General features: G+C 39.1%; 1 protein-coding gene across 1 annotated transcript in view; it reads left to right on the top strand.

Annotated features, from left to right (window-relative positions):
* Positions 1 to 17,500, top strand: part of LOC132960624 (peptidase inhibitor 16-like) — a 29,177-nt gene that overhangs the window by 10,088 nt on the left and 1,589 nt on the right. Inside the window, exons 2-6 of the mRNA XM_061033227.1 lie at positions 11,317 to 11,467; positions 12,405 to 12,472; positions 12,573 to 12,682; positions 16,069 to 16,160; positions 16,447 to 17,500. The exon at positions 16,447 to 17,500 is cut by the window's right edge and continues 1,589 nt beyond it. Coding sequence (XP_060889210.1) covers positions 11,317 to 11,467; positions 12,405 to 12,472; positions 12,573 to 12,682; positions 16,069 to 16,160; positions 16,447 to 17,033 — 1,008 coding nt within the window. The 3' untranslated portion in view covers positions 17,034 to 17,500. The remainder of the gene's footprint in view (positions 1 to 11,316; positions 11,468 to 12,404; positions 12,473 to 12,572; positions 12,683 to 16,068; positions 16,161 to 16,446) is intronic.

Genomic DNA, 17,500 nt, shown 5'->3' with positions numbered 1-17,500 from the left:
TCAAAGTGTGTGTGTATCAAAGTGTGTGTATCAAAGTGTGTGTGTATCAAAGTGTGTGTATCAAAGTGTGTGTGTATAAAAGTGTGTGTATCAAAGTGTGTGTATATCAAAGTGTGTGTGTATCAAAGTGTGTGTATCAAAGTGTGTGTGTATCAAAGTGTGTGTGTATCAAAGTGTGTGTATCAAAGTGTGTGTATATCAAAGTGTGTGTATCAAAGTGTGTGTATCAAAGTGTGTGTGTATCAAAGTGTGTGTGTATCAAAGTGTGTGTATCAAAGTGTGTATATCAAAGTGTGTGTATCAAAGTGTGTGTGTATCAAAGTGTGTGTGTATCAAAGTGTGTGTATCAAAGTGTGTATATCAAAGTGTGTGTATCAAAGTGTGTGTGTATCAAAGTGTGTGTATCAAAGTCTGTGTATCAAAGTGTGTGTGTATCAAAGTGTGTGTGTATCAAAGTGTGTGTATCAAAGTGTGTGTGTATCAAAGTGTGTGTATCAAAGTGTGTGTGTATAAAAGTGTGTGTATCAAAGTGTGTGTATATCAAAGTGTGTGTGTATCAAAGTGTGTGTATCAAAGTGTGTGTGTATCAAAGTGTGTGTGTATCAAAGTGTGTGTATCAAAGTGTGTGTGTATCAAAGTCTGTGTATCAAAGTGTGTGTGTATCAAAGTGTGTGTGTATCAAAGTGTGTGTGTATCAAAGTGTGTGTATCAAAGTGTGTGTGTATCAAAGTGTGTGTGTATCAAAGTGTGTGTGTATCAAAGTGTGTGTATCAAAGTGTGTGTGTATCAAAGTGTGTGTATATCAAAGTGTGTGTGTATCAAAGTGTGTGTATCAAAGTGTGTGTGTATCAAAGTGTGTGTGTATCAAAGTGTGTGTATCAAAGTGTGTGTGTATCAAAGTGTGTGTATCAAAGTGTGTGTATCAAAGTGTGTGTATCAAAGTGTGTGTGTATCAAAGTGTGTGTATCAAAGTGTGTGTGTATCAAAGTGTGTGTATCAAAGTGTGTGTATCAAAGTGTGTGTATCAAAGTGTGTGTATCAAAGTGTGTGTATATCAAAGTGTGTGTGTATCAAAGTGTGTGTATCAAAGTGTGTGTGTATCAAAGTGTGTGTATCAAAGTGTGTGTATCAAAGTCTGTGTATCAAAGTGTGTGTGTATCAAAGTGTGTGTATATCAAAGTGTGTGTGTATCAAAGTGTGTGTATCAAAGTGTGTGTGTATCAAAGTGTGTGTATCAAAGTGTGTGTGTATCAAAGTGTGTGTGTATCAAAGTGTGTGTATCAAAGTGTGTGTATCAAAGTGTGTGTGTATCAAAGTGTGTGTATATCAAAGTGTGTGTATCAAAGTGTGTGTATCAAAGTGTGTGTATCAAAGTGTGTGTATCAAAGTGTGTGTATCAAAGTGTGTGTGTATCAAAGTGTGTGTGTATCAAAGTGTGTGTGTATCAAAGTGTGTGTATCAAAGTGTGTGTGTATCAAAGTGTGTGTATCAAAGTGTGTGTGTATCAAAGTGTGTGTATCAAAGTGTGTGTATCAAAGTGTGTGTATCAAAGTGTGTGTATCAAAGTGTGTGTGTATCAAAGTGTGTGTATCAAAGTGTGTGTGTATCAAAGTGTGTGTGTATCAAAGTGTGTGTATCAAAGTGTGTGTGTATCAAAGTGTGTGTATAAAAGTGTGTGTGTATCAAAGTGTGTGTATCAAAGTGTGTGTGTATCAAAGTGTGTGTATCAAAGTGTGTGTATCAAAGTGTGTGTGTATCAAAGTGTGTGTATCAAAGTGTGTGTGTATCAAAGTGTGTGTGTATCAAAGTGTGTGTATCAAAGTGTGTGTGTATCAAAGTGTGTGTATCAAAGTGTGTGTATCAAAGTGTGTGTGTATCAAAGTGTGTGTATCAAAGTGTGTGTATCAAAGTGTGTGTGTATCAAAGTGTGTGTATCAAAGTGTGTGTATCAAAGTGTGTGTATCAAAGTGTGTGTGTATCAAAGTGTGTGTATCAAAGTGTGTGTATCAAAGTGTGTGTGTATCAAAGTGTGTGTGTATCAAAGTGTGTGTGTATCAAAGTGTGTGTATCAAAGTGTGTGTGTATCAAAGTGTGTGTATCAAAGTGTGTGTATCAAAGTGTGTGTGTATCAAAGTGTGTGTATCAAAGTGTGTGTATCAAAGTCTGTGTATCAAAGTGTGTGTGTATCAAAGTGTGTGTATCAAAGTGTGTGTGTATCAAAGTGTGTGTGTATCAAAGTGTGTGTATCAAAGTGTGTGTGTATCAAAGTGTGTGTGTATCAAAGTGTGTGTGTATCAAAGTGTGTGTGTATCAAAGTGTGTGTATCAAAGTGTGTGTATCAAAGTGTGTGTATCAAAGTGTGTGTGTATCAAAGTCTGTGTATCAAAGTGTGTGTATCAAAGTGTGTGTGTATCAAAGTGTGTGTGTATCAAAGTGTGTGTGTATCAAAGTGTGTGTGTATCAAAGTCTGTGTATTAAAGTGTGTGTGTATCAAAGTGTGTGTATCAAAGTGTGTGTATCAAAGTGTGTGTATCAAAGTGTGTGTGTATCAAAGTGTGTGTGTATCAAAGTCTGTGTATTAAAGTGTGTGTATCAAAGTGTGTGTGTATTAAAGTGTGTGTGTATCAAAGTGTGTGTATCAAAGTGTGTGTGTATCAAAGTGTGTGTGTATCAAAGTATGTGTATCAAAGTGTGTGTATCAAAGTGTGTGTGTATCAAAGTGTGTGTGTATCAAAGTGTGTGTGTATTAAAGTGTGTGTGTATCAAAGTGTGTATATCAAAGTGTGTGTGTATCAAAGTGTGTGTGTATCAAAGTGTGTGTGTATCAAAGTGTGTATATCAAAGTGTGTGTGTATCAAAGTGTGTGTATCAAAGTGTGTATATCAAAGTGTGTGTGTATCAAAGTGTGTGTATCAAAGTGTGTGTGTATTAAAGTGTGTGTGTATCAAAGTGTGTGTATCAAAGTGTGTGTATCAAAGTGTGTGTGTATCAAAGTGTGTGTATCAAAGTGTGTATATTAAAGTGTGTGTGTATCAAAGTGTGTGTGTATTAAAGTGTGTGTGTATCAAAGTGTGTGTATCAAAGTGTGTGTGTATCAAAGTGTGTGTGTATCAAAGTGTGTGTGTATCAAAGTGTGTGTATCAAAGTCTGTGTGTATCAAAGTGTGTGTATCAAAGTGTGTATATTAAAGTGTGTGTGTATCAAAGTGTGTGTGTATCAAAGTCTGTGTGTATCAAAGTGTGTGTGTATCAAAGTCTGTGTATCAAAGTGTGTGTGTATCAAAGTGTGTGTGTATCAAAGTGTGTGTGTATCAAAGTGTGTGTGTATCAAAGTGTGTGTATCAAAGTGTGTGTGTATCAAAGTGTGTGTGTATCAAAGTGTGTGTATCAAAGTGTGTGTGTATCAAAGTGTGTGTATCAAAGTGTGTGTGTATCAAAGTGTGTGTGTATCAAAGTGTGTGTATCAAAGTGTGTGTGTATCAAAGTGTGTGTGTATCAAAGTGTGTGTATCAAAGTGTGTGTATCAAAGTGTGTGTGTATCAAAGTGTGTGTATCAAAGTGTGTGTATCAAAGTGTGTGTATCAAAGTGTGTGTATCAAAGTGTGTGTATCAAAGTGTGTGTGTATCAAAGTGTGTGTATCAAAGTGTGTGTATCAAAGTGTGTGTGTATCAAAGTCTGTGTGTATCAAAGTGTGTGTATCAAAGTGTGTGTGTATCAAAGTGTGTGTGTATCAAAGTGTGTGTATCAAAGTGTGTGTATCAAAGTGTGTGTATCAAAGTGTGTGTATCAAAGTCTGTGTATCAAAGTGTGTGTGTATCAAAGTGTGTGTGTATCAAAGTGTGTGTATCAAAGTGTGTGTGTATCAAAGTGTGTGTGTATCAAAGTGTGTGTATCAAAGTCTGTGTATCAAAGTGTGTGTGTATCAAAGTGTGTGTATCAAAGTGTGTGTATCAAAGTGTGTGTGTATCAAAGTGTGTGTGTATCAAAGTGTGTGTGTATCAAAGTGTGTGTATCAAAGTGTGTGTGTATCAAAGTGTGTATATCAAAGTGTGTGTGTATCAAAGTGTGTGTATATCAAAGTGTGTGTGTATCAAAGTGTGTGTATATCAAAGTGTGTGTGTATCAAAGTGTGTGTATCAAAGTGTGTGTGTATCAAAGTGTGTGTATCAAAGTGTGTGTATCAAAGTGTGTGTGTATCAAAGTGTGTGTATCAAAGTGTGTGTATATCAAAGTGTGTGTATATCAAAGTGTGTGTATCAAAGTGTGTGTGTATCAAAGTGTGTGTATCAAAGTGTGTGTATCAAAGTGTGTGTGTATCAAAGTGTGTGTATCAAAGTGTGTGTATCAAAGTGTGTGTATCAAAGTGTGTGTATCAAAGTGTGTTTATCAAAGTGTGTGTATCAAAGTGTGTGTGTATCAAAGTGTGTGTATCAAAGTGTGTGTATCAAAGTGTGTTTATCAAAGTGTGTGTATCAAAGTGTGTTTATCAAAGTGTGTGTATCAAAGTGTGTGTATCAAAGTGTGTGTGTATCAAAGTGTGTGTATCAAAGTGTGTGTGTATCAAAGTGTGTGTATCAAAGTGTGTGTATCAAAGTGTGTGTGTATCAAAGTGTGTGTATCAAAGTGTGTGTATCAAAGTGTGCGTGTATCAAAGTGTGTGTATCAAAGTGTGTGTGTATCAAAGTGTGTGTGTATCAAAGTGTGTGTATCAAAGTGTGTGTATCAAAGTGTGTGTGTATCAAAGTGTGTGTATCAAAGTGTGTGTATCAAAGTGTGTGTGTATCAAAGTGTGTGTATCAAAGTGTGTGTGTATCAAAGTGTGTGTATCAAAGTGTGTGTATCAAAGTGTGTGTGTATCAAAGTGTGTGTATCAAAGTGTGTGTATCAAAGTGTGTGTATCAAAGTGTGTGTATCAAAGTGTGTTTATCAAAGTGTGTGTATCAAAGTGTGTGTATCAAAGTGTGTGTATCAAAGTGTGTTTATCAAAGTGTGTGTATCAAAGTGTGTGTGTATCAAAGTCTGTGTATCAAAGTGTGTGTATCAAAGTGTGTGTATCAAAGTGTGTGTGTTTCAAAGTGTCTAACCAGCTCAGATAAACCAGTCCAACCAGCTTTATCAAACCAGTCCAACCAGCTTTATCAAACCAGTCCAACCAGCTTTATCAAACCAGTCCAACCAGCTTTATCAAACCAGTCCAACCAGCTTTAACATACCAGTCCAACCAGCTTTAACATACCAGTCCAACCAGCTCAGATAAACCAGTCTAACCAGCTCAGATAAACCAGTCTAACCAGCTCAGATAAACCAGTCCAACCAGCTTTATCAAACCGGTCCAACCAGCTTTATCAAACTGGTCCAACCAGCTTTATCAAACCGGTCCAACCAGCTTTATCAAACCAGTCCAACCAGCTTTAACATACCAGTCCAACCAGCTTTATCAAACCAGTCCAACCAGCTTTAACATACCAGTCCAACCAGCTCAGATAAACCAGTCCAACCAGCTTTATCAAACCGGTCCAACCAGCTTTAACATACCAGTCCAACCAGCTCAGATAAACCAGTCCAACCAGCTCAGATAAACCAGTCTAACCAGCTCAGATAAACCAGTCCAACCAGCTTTATCAAACCGGTCCAACCAGTTTTATCAAACCAGTCCAACCAGCTTTATCAAACCGGTCCAACCAGCTTTATCAAACCAGTCCAACCAGCTTTATCAAACCGGTCCAACCAGCTTTATCAAACCGGTCCAACCAGCTTTATCAAACCAGTCCAACCAGCTTTATCAAACCAGTCCAACCAGCTTTATCAAACCAGTCCAACCAGCTTTATCAAACCAGTCCAACCATCTTTATCAAACCGGTCCAACCAGTTTTATCAAACCAGTCCAACCAGCTTTATCAAACCGGTCCAACCAGTTTTATCAAACCAGTCCAACCAGCTTTATCAAACCGGTCCAACCAGCTTTATCAAACCAGTCCAACCAGCTTTATGAAACCGGTTCAACCAGCTTTATCAAACCAGTCCAACCAGCTTTATCAAACCAGTCCAACCAGCTTTAACATACCAGTCCAACCAGCTCAGATAAACCAGTCCAACCAGCTCAGATAAACCAGTCTAACCAGCTCAGATAAACCAGTCTAACCAGCTCAGATAAACCATTCTAACCAGCTCAGATAAACCAGTCTAACCAGCTCAGATAAACCATTCTAACCAGCTCAGATAAACCAGTCTAACCAGCTTTATCAAACCGGTCCAACCAGCTTTATCAAACCAGTCCAACCAGCTTTATCAAACCGGTTCAACCAGCGTTAACATACCAGTCCAACCAGTTTTATCAAACCGGTCCAACCAGTTTTATCAAACCAGTCCAACCAGCTTTATCAAACCAGACCAACCAGCTTTATCAAACCAGTCCAACCAGCTTTATCAAACCAGTCCAACCAGCTTCAACATACCAGTCCAACCAGCTCAGATAAACCAGTCCAACCAGCTCAGATAAACCAGTCTAACCAGCTCAGATAAACCAGTCTAACCAGCTCAGATAAACCATTCTAACCAGCTCAGATAAACCAGTCTAACCAGCTTTAACATACCAGTCCAACCAGCTTTAACATACCAGTCCAACCAGCTTTATCAAACCAGTCCAACCAGCTTTAACATACCAGTCCAACCAGCTTTATCAAACCAGTCCAACCAGCTTTAACATACCAGTCCAACCAGCTTTATCAAACCAGTCCAACCAGCTTTAACATACAAGTCCAACCAGCTTTATCAAACCAGTCTAACCAGCTTTAACATACCAGTCCAACCAGCTCAGATAAACCAGTCCAACCAGCTGAGATAAACCAGTCCAACCAGCTTTATCAAACCAGTCCAACCAGTTTTAACATACCAGTCCAACCAGCTGAGATAAACCAGTCTAACCAGCTTTAACATACCAGTCCAACCAGTTTTAACATACCAGTCCAACCAGCTGAGATAAACCAGTCTAACCAGCTCAGATAAACCAGTCTAACCACTTCATATAGACACATTAAATATGTGAATATTAGAAACCAGTCCAAAGATGAGAAACCAGTTTGTGGAGTCCAGGTGGACGCAAGCCTGTCGTTGAATAAATGGTGTGTCCCATTTGATCTGTCAGAATGATGAGTTATCAGGCTCGCCCCCCTGAAGTCAGAATTCAGACTTGGACACTCAGTTGCCCGAGCTAAAATCCAACATGGCTGCCACGCGTTCACTGTAAACTTAGTTTCTTGTTTCTGGTGATTAAATCGATCACACTGATAGTGTTGGTGTCTCAGGACCTGAAACAGCCTCACTACATCACTTTATATCAGTCTTCATACAGCTCTGGTTACTTTATTCCTGTTCTTATCCATCACTGCACTACAGTCACTTTATTCATTTCAGTATTTACCTTTATAGTTATATTATATTAGTTCTGTTGTTCCATTATTCACATTATAACTTATCATTTAGTGTTTGCTTACTTGCACATAGCTCTGTATATTTATATTTATTTCTCCGTTACTGCACATAGCTCTGTATATTTATATTTATTTCTCCTTTACTGCACATAGCTCTGTATATTTATATTTATTTCTCCTTTACTGCACATAGCTCTGTATATTTATATTTATTTCTCCTTTACTGCACATAGCTCTGTATATTTATATTTATTTCTCCGTTACTGCACATAGCTCTGTATATTTATATTTATTTCTCCTTTACTGCACATAGCTCTGTATATTTATATTTATTTCTCCTTTACTGCACATAGCTCTGTATATTTATATTTATTTCTCCGTTACTGCACATAGCTCTGTATATTTATATTTATTTCTCCTTTACTGCACATAGCTCTGTATATTTATATTTATTTCTCCTTTACTGCACATAGCTCTGTATATTTATATTTATTTCTCCTTTACTGCACATAGCTCTGTATATTTATATTTATTTCTCCGTTACTGCACATAGCTCTGTATATTTATATTTATTTCTCCTTTACTGCACATAGCTCTGTATATTTATATTTATTTCTCCTTTACTGCACATAGCTCTGTATATTTATATTTATTTCTCCGTTACTGCACATAGCTCTGTATATTTATATTTATTTCTCCTTTACTGCACATAGCTCTGTATATTTATATTTATTTCTCCGTTACTGCACATAGCTCTGTATATTTATATTTATTTCTCCTTTACTGCACATAGCTCTGTATATTTATATTTATTTCTCCGTTACTGCACATAGCTCTGTTTACATCTGTCAGTCCGATCACTGTCCACTCATATCTACTCTTTTTATATTTTGTATTTTAAGTTAAGTATTTAAATTGACACTTTATATTTTAGGTTAAAATGTTTCATCTACCTGCTCTGTGGTTCATTTACTGCTCTGTGTGTCTTTGAATTGGGGACAAATAAAGTTTTTTTAATTGAATTGAAGTGGGTAGCGGTCTGTTGGGCATGCTGCACCCTCAGCCTGGAATCTGCTGCAGAATGACTTGAAAGATAAGGATCAGGTGTCCTTGAATGTTTTTAAACTCCTAATCAAAGACCTGGGAGCAGATCAATGCTTTGAGCTCGACTGGTTGAACTATGATTCTCAGATTAAACTCATTTTTTTCTCTTTTAATGCACAGTTTAGTGTTTTATAAATCACACTTTGTCTCCGTCTGTAACTTTGTGTTTGTGCTGCTGACCGTCTCGCCCCTGGAAACCAGTTTCTTGATCTCAATGGGACCAAACCCGGTTCAATGTAGTAGTGAAATTACTTAGTAATGCGTTGATAACACCTCATGTTGTGTTGGACTGTTGTTGGGCTGATTCTGTGCGTCAGTCCAGGTTGAAGCTTCACATAAAATATATAAATGTGGACGCGTTTACTCAAAGACCTAAAGTACAGTGTGATGACTGAGGACGGTGAGAGAATAAGAAACTGTCCATCTGAATCTGAGGCCGATTCTACATCAACAGGACCCTCTCTCCACTGTGTGTGTGTGTATGTGTGTGTGTGTGTGTGTGTGAATGTTTATTTGTCCAGTGATGACACACAACACAAACAATAGTCAGGGGTCTCCTCCACATTCCTCCCTCTCTCCAGGCTCTCTCAACATCTGGTCTGTGTTTTGACTTTGGGGTCATGTACGTGGTCATGGTGAAACATCAACATCAACACACACACACACACACACACACACACACACACACAGCAGTGGTTAGTGGACACGCCCCTTGTACAGAGACTGTAGTCCTCCAGGTGGGCGGCCAAGGTTCGATTCCGACCTGTGGCTCGTTTTCCCGCATTATTCCCCACTCTCTCTCCCTCTCTCTCTCTGATTTCCGACTCTGCCGACTGTCCTATCTCTCCAATAAAGACAGAAAAATAATCCTTAAATAAAGTCAGATGTCAAACTTCCATCCTGACGTTTGTCATCAGAAAAAGTGGCTGACTCAGCAGAAGTCAGATATCTGAGGTCGCTCTTATAACACGACACATGAAACATGTTATGTAACATTAATAACAATATCATAAAAAGGGTCCTGAAGCTCAGTGAGAGAGAAATTTACAAGATTTAAAACGACAATAAATCACAACGAGCAGAACAATAAAACCATCAAACTCATTTAAAGTTCTCATATTAAACTAAATCCACTTCCCCATGTTTCTCTATAATAAATTATAATAAATTAGATTCATATAGCGCTTTTCTAAATACTCAAAGACGCTTACAAACCCCCCAGTGATGAGAAAAGTCCATCCTCTCCGTCTTCTGCCTGCTCCACTTTTCAGATAATGTGTGCTCAAACATGACATCACAAAGGGCAGTAGCCCCTCCCCCAGGTGGGTGACTCCTCCCACAGCTAGGTGTTTGTTCTGCCCTCTGAGTCTGCCTTCTCACCGTAAACAATAGGACATGGAGCGAGAAAGACCGAGTACACCCAAGCCCTTCCAGAGAGGGGGCGTGGTCAGACACAGCTCATTTACATATTTAAAGGTACAGACACAGAAACAGCCTGTTCTGAGCAGGGCTGAAATAGAGGGGTTTATAGACATGATCAAATACAGGATCAGAGTGGATTTAGAACAAGAAACTTCACACACATGTTGAAGAGGAGCTCTGAGACTTATTTATATTGAAGAAGAAGAAGAAGAAGAGGAGGATATGTCTCCTTTAAAGCTCCTTTAAGGTGAAAAGGACAAAACAGCATGAATATAAACTGTTACAAAGTGTTGGATAAAATCATTCTTTAACTCAAGAACTCCAACCTGTGTCAGGTGTCCACCTCACAGGTCGTTATGTTTTAATAAACGTCCCTGTTTGTTTCTCCTGTTCAGTTTTAATAAAGTTTATCTCTGAGGCCATTTTTTATGATTCACATTCTTCATTCCTGCCTATCATATCGAGCCACAAGAGCTGCATTTCATTAAACACTGGGATGTTTACTCTCTTACGAGCTTTGCCGTTCGGGTCTCTCAGTTTGGGGGTTTGGAACAAGTCCAAATCAAAAAAAAGGACGGCTTGATCCTTCATAATTACATGTGTTGCTTATGGTTATGAAAATGGAGATTATTAGCTAGATAAAAAACTATCAATCAATCTGTTTTCAATTTGTTTTGACTTTTCAGACTCGGACTAAATACCTGCTGAACCTTTGTGGTTCTCAACAGCTGGGGCCGTGTTTTCATTGGTCCCCTACAGAGGAAAGTCAGGACCATGTTTAGTGCTTAGTAACAATCAAAAGCATGCTAACAACACTGATCACAGTCACTGCTCCTCATGTTCTCCCTCAGTTTACAGCCTGTAGAGAAAGCTGTGGCTCTCTGTTCTCTTCCAGGACGTTGTGGTGGGATGAATTATTAAATATAAGTCTTGTGTTTCTGTTCTAATGAGGCTGAAGGTTATTTGTGACCAGATGTTTGATTTGTGTCGCCTCAGCTGATTCAGTCTTTGAACTCGGCCGTCTTTGTGTTGTTGGGTCATTTTTCATCTGAGAAATGTTTTCTTGTAGTCTAGTCTTTTACGTCAGCGGTTCTCAACTGGTGGGTCAGGGCTCGGGTTAGGGTCCGGTCTCTGGTGTCAAAAGTCTGTGGTGGGATTTTTTTATCTGTTTGTAACGTTCATTCTATTTGCTCTCTGACACTCTTGTATGGTCTGATTACATCAATCTGATTGGTTGAAACATATCAGGCATGCGGGTCCTGGTTGGTCCTCAGACTGCACCAGTCGAGAACCTCTGCTCCACACTTCTGGACGTTCAAAGTCAATTCTTTTTAATCATGACGTTTTGGTTCCTCTGCAGAAATGGGACCCCAGTCTGAAGGTGATAGCAGAAGGCTATGCTGCTAAATGTGTCTGGAACCACAACCCTGACCTGGAGGAGACCGGAGAGAACCTGTACGCCGGGACCAAACCTCTGGACCTCCGAGAGTCTCTGGAGGAATGGTTTCTGGGTGAGTTTTGGGCTGGCAGGACTCACAACCTCAGTTACAGAGCCCTTCTCATAGGTGCCAACTGTTGCTTGGTTACGAAAGATAACCTTTAACCCCCCTCTGTATTGAGCGTTAGGTCTGTAGCGCCGTGTGCTTCATATTCTCCTTTATTCAAGGAAATATCAAAACTTGAAATGATGTAAATGAATGGTGTCCTGACATTAGAAGCAGATCTAGTCCTCAAATCATACCCTCCAAAAAAACAGTCAAACTAGTTTCTTCTCTGCCGCAGTTGTTGACAGAGTTGATATCAGAAGTCCCGCCCCTTTTGGATTTTGATTGGTCAGTAAGGGAGACGTGACACTGACAAACAGGCGGGGTTCCAAAAGTTGAACTTTAAACTACAGCGACAAAACAGCTGAAGCCGAGTGCGTTTTAGTGCTGATGATGCTGAGTGCAGAAAACACTGAACGAGACGCTGCCATCGCAAAAACCCTCGTTAGTGGACTGCAGTACCCAGGGGTCAGAGTTACATACTGCTCCTTTAAATAAACTCCTCTGACGTTTACCTTCTCTGAACACTGCGTCTTTGTTGTTTGATGTGGAGTCATTAAAGGTTATGTAACGTTAGAGGTGTGTTTCATGATTCTGACTTCAGGACACCAAAACAAGTCAAACAATAAAAAAAACAAATAATTCAGCCGGGATTACGTAAAACATCATATGATGTTATGACCTGAGCCTCCAGTTTAATCCAGTTTAATGTCATGTTTCCATGGTAACACCAGCTATATAAAAACAACAACTGGAGTAATTCTGAAGACTTTTATTTAATGAAACTTTAAAAGCTCTCCTCTTCAGGACCATGTTTCACAGAACAAGTGCTTCAGAAATAATCAAACATAAGAGACACACACCAACGTTATCTAATGTGTGGTTATGTCATCGATTCCTGCAGAGAACCTGAGCTACGACTTCAACAACAACAGCTGTGACGAGGACAAGATGTGTGGACACTACACGCAGGTCAGACACACACCTAAACACACTCACACACACACGTATCTCTGAGCTGGATCTGACCTGTGTGTGTGTGTGTGTGTGTGTGTGTGTGTGTGTGTTACAGATGGTGTGGGCGGACACACACAGAGTGGGCTGTGCTGTGCATGTCTGTACTGACATGGAGGGTCTGAACTGGGGGAGAACCAACTTCCTCGTCTGCAACTACTACCCCGCGTTAGTATCACTATTAACACACAGTATCACTATTAACACAGTAACACTATTAACACACAGTATCACTATTAACACACAGTAACTCTCTTAACACACAGTATCACTGTTAACACACAGTAACTCTATTAACACACAGTATCACTATTAAAACAGTAACACTATTAACACACAGTAACTCTATTAACACACAGTATCACTGTTAACACACAGTATCACTATTAACACACAGTAACACTATTAACACACAGTATCACTATTAACACACAGTATCACTATTAACACACAGTAACTCCCTTAACACACAGTATCACTATAAACACACAGTAACACTATTAACACACAGTAACACTATTAACACAGTAACACTATTAACACACAGTATCACTATTAACACACAGTATCACTGTTAACACACAGTAACACTATTAACACACAGTATCACTATTAACACACAGTATCACTATTAACACACAGTAACACTATTAACACACAGTATCACTATTAACACAGTAACACTATTAACACACAGTATCACTATTAACACACAGTATCACTGTTAACACACAGTATCACTATTAACACAGTAACACTATTAACACACAGTATCACTATTAACACACAGTATCACTGTTAACACACAGTATCACTATTAACACACAGTAACACTATTAACACACAGTGTCACTATTAACACAGTAACACTATTAACACACAGTATCACTATTAACACACAGTATCACTGTTAACACACAGTATCACTATTAACACAGTAACACTTAACACACAGTATCACTATTAACACACAGTATCACTGTTAACACACAGTATCACTATTAACACACAGTAACACTATTAACACACAGTATCACTATTAACACACAGTATCACTGTTAACACACAGTATCACTATTAACACACAGTAACACTATTAACACACAGTAACACTATTAACACACAGTATCACTATTATATCACTATTAAAACACAGTATCACTATTAACACACAGTATCACTATAAACACACAGTAACACTATTAACACACAGTATCACTATAAACACACAGTATCACTATAAACACACAGTAACACTATAAACACACAGTAACACTATTAACACACAGTATCACTATTAACACAAAGTATCACTATAAACACACAGTAACACTATAAACACACAGTATCACTATTAACACACAGTATCACTATTAACACAGTAACACTATAAACACACAGTATCTCCATTAACACACAGTAACACTAGTAACACAAAGTATCACTATTAACACACAGTAACACTATTAACACACAGTATCACTATTAACACACAGTAACACTGGTAACACACAGTATCACCGTTAACACACAGCAACACTAGTAACACACAGTATCACTATAAACACACAGTATCACTATTAACACACAGTATCACTATTAACACACAGTAACACTGGTAACACACAGTATCACTGTTAACACACAGTAACACTGGTAACACACAGTATCACTATTAACACACAGTAACACTGGTAACACACAGTATCACTGTTAACACACAGTATCACCGTTAACACACAGTAACACTAGTAACACACAGTATCACTATAAACACACAGTAACACTATAAACACACAGTATCACTATTAACACACAGTATCACTATTAACACAGTAACACTATAAACACACAGTATCTCCATTAACACACAGTAACACTAGTAACACAAAGTATCACTATTAACACACAGTAACACTATTAACACACAGTATCACTATTAACACACAGTAACACTGGTAACACACAGTATCACCGTTAACACACAGCAACACTAGTAACACACAGTATCACTATAAACACACAGTAACACTATTAACACACAGTATCACTATTAACACACAGTAACACTGGTAACACACAGTATCACTATTATATCACTATTAAAACACAGTATCACTATACACACACAGTATCACTATTAACACACAGTATCACTATTAACACACAGTATCACTATTAACACACAGTAACACTATTAACACACAGTATCACTATAAACACACAGTATCACTATTAACACACAGTATCACTATTAACACACAGTAACACTGGTAACACACAGTATCACTGTTAACACACAGTAACACTGGTAACACACAGTATCACTATTAACACACAGTAACACTGGTAACACACAGTATCACTGTTAACACACAGTATCACCGTTAACACACAGTAACACTAGTAACACACAGTATCACTATAAACACACAGTAACACTATTAACACACAGTATCACCATTAACACACAGTAACACTATAAACACACAGTATCACTATTAACACACAGTAACACTATTAACACACAGTATCACTATTAACACACAGTATCACTATAAACACACAGTAACACTATTAACACACAGTAACACTATTAACACACAGTATCACTATTAACACACAGTATCACTATAAACACACAGTATCACTATTAACACACAGTAACACTATTAACACACAGTATCACTATTAACACACAGTAACACTATAAACACACAGTATCACTATTAACACACAGTATCACTATTAACACACAGTAACACTATAAACACACAGTATCACTATTAACACACAGTATCACTATTAACACACAGTAACACTATTAACACACAGTATCACTATTAACACACAGTATCACTATTAACACACAGTAACACTATTAACACACAGTAACACTATAAACACACAGTATCACTATTAACACACAGTAACACTATTAACACACAGTATCACTATTAACACACAGTAACACTATAAACACACAGTATCACTATTAACACACAGTATCACTATTAACACACAGTAACACTATTAACACACAGTATCACTATTAACACACAGTATCACTATTAACACACAGTAACACTATTAACAAAAGACCAAGTCATTTAGGGATCCAGACCGAGTCAAGACCGAGTCAGGGTGAAACCAAAAATGGCTGTTTCTAAAAGAACTAATGACTTCACTTCATTTGTAGTTTGATTTTTATCCCTCGGTTACGGCTGCGACCTTCCCGGGGTTACAGTCTATGTGAGTGACACGCCCCCTTTTTCATCGATACTTTTGGTCCCGGTCTCGTCTCAGTCTCTTACCACTCTGGTCTGGGGTTAGTGTGGTCTTGACTACAACCCTCTGGTACCTGTATGAAACCATCAGTACCACTGCTGCACTGCTGGAACAAGAGCTCCCCCTTGTGGACTCTTGAGTGTGTACACGTGTTCACTTTAATGTCTCATGTTGTGTTGAATAAAAATTTAAATGTTTTACTGCAAGATGGAAGAATGAACTGCTCTAACAGAGAGAGTGTGTGTGTGTGTGTGTGTGTGTTACAGAGGGAATTATGAAGGTGAGCGGCCGTACGTTGAAGGTGATTGGTGCTCCAGGTGTCCTGAGAACCTCCAGAAGTGTGAAAACAACCTCTGTGGTAGGACAAAGTCTCGTTACGCGTCCTGAAATTATTCCTGGTCTAGAATCCTTACCCTGGTTACCTGTGATCCCCAGAGCTGGTCTCTAGTTTAACTACGTCATCAGTGTACCTGAAGGTGCTCTGGACAGTTTAACTTCCTCTTTTCTCATCATCAAATCTGTCTCTAGTTCTGGTGTTTTCAAGGTTGTGGTTTCTCATACTGAATCTGTACCGTGTCGACCTTTAAAGAAGTTACATCCTGCTCCTGAGAAGTTCTTATGAATTCTGTCTTTGCGTTCTGCAGTGGACGACACACTGGACGAGATGGATGACGACGTAGACGACGGTGAGGACGAAGACGTGACAGAGATTCCTGCGACGACTGAACCCGTCATCCTGCTGGATGAGGAACCAGAGGAGGAGATAAAGGAGGAAGAGGAGGCGCACGTTCCTCCTCCTGCAACCACTGACATGTACATCCAGCTTGACACCACAGCACCACCCACAGCTCCACCCGCAGCTCCGCCCACAACAACCAGTACCCCCAGTAACACCACCACCTCTGCAGAGGACATGGAGGAAGTCCAAGCAGAAATCACCCCAGAAGAAAACACCCCAGACCCCGGCACACAGGCTCCAGACGCCCCCCCAACCACACCTGAAAGACAGGAGGAGGGGGTCAAAGTAAACGTGGAGGAGGTGGAGGTGGAGGAGGAGGAGGAGGAGGAGGAGAAGATAAAGGAGAAGGAGGAGAAAATAAAGACGGCAGAAAAAGCAGAGAGAGACATGGTTGGAAAAATATTCCAGGAAGTTACGATGAGCGCTGCTTCAGTATGTTCCCCCTCTGTCCTGTTAGCCTGCGTGACAGGGGTCCTGACTCTGAGGCTGTGAGGAGGGGGGCAAGGTGGAGGAGGAGGAGACGATACGTTCACTTCATCAGTCTCGCATTGACTGCACATGACCTTTGTAAATCAATCCTGAGGTAACAAACAGCTTCCAGTCCCTCTCTGCAGAGTAATTAATAAATCACATTAATCAGAAAACTGCTGCAGCTCTGTAAAGCTCTGTATGAAGTCCAGGCTGAGATCTGGAGCAAACACTGAGTGAGAAACCCACCGTGAAGTAAACACTGAGAGTCAATAAATGTGTCATCTGCATATAAAAAAGACAAATTTAAAGCACAGACTCTACATTAAATTGAAGGATTCTAGTAAAGTTTTAAAGGTCACATATTCTGTAAAATCCTCTTCTCCATGTTCCTCTAGTCCGTCTACAAACCCCCCCAATGATGAGAAAAGTCCATCCTCTCCGTCTTCTTCCTGCTCCACTTTTCAGAAAATGTGTGCTCAAACAGGCCG

Source organism: Labrus mixtus, unplaced genomic scaffold (assembly GCF_963584025.1).
Source record: "Labrus mixtus unplaced genomic scaffold, fLabMix1.1 SCAFFOLD_90, whole genome shotgun sequence".
Classification (NCBI taxonomy): domain Eukaryota; kingdom Metazoa; phylum Chordata; class Actinopteri; order Labriformes; family Labridae; genus Labrus; species Labrus mixtus.
The sequence above is the reverse complement of the archived record's forward strand: the minus strand, read 5'-3'. Positions and strand labels throughout refer to the sequence as shown.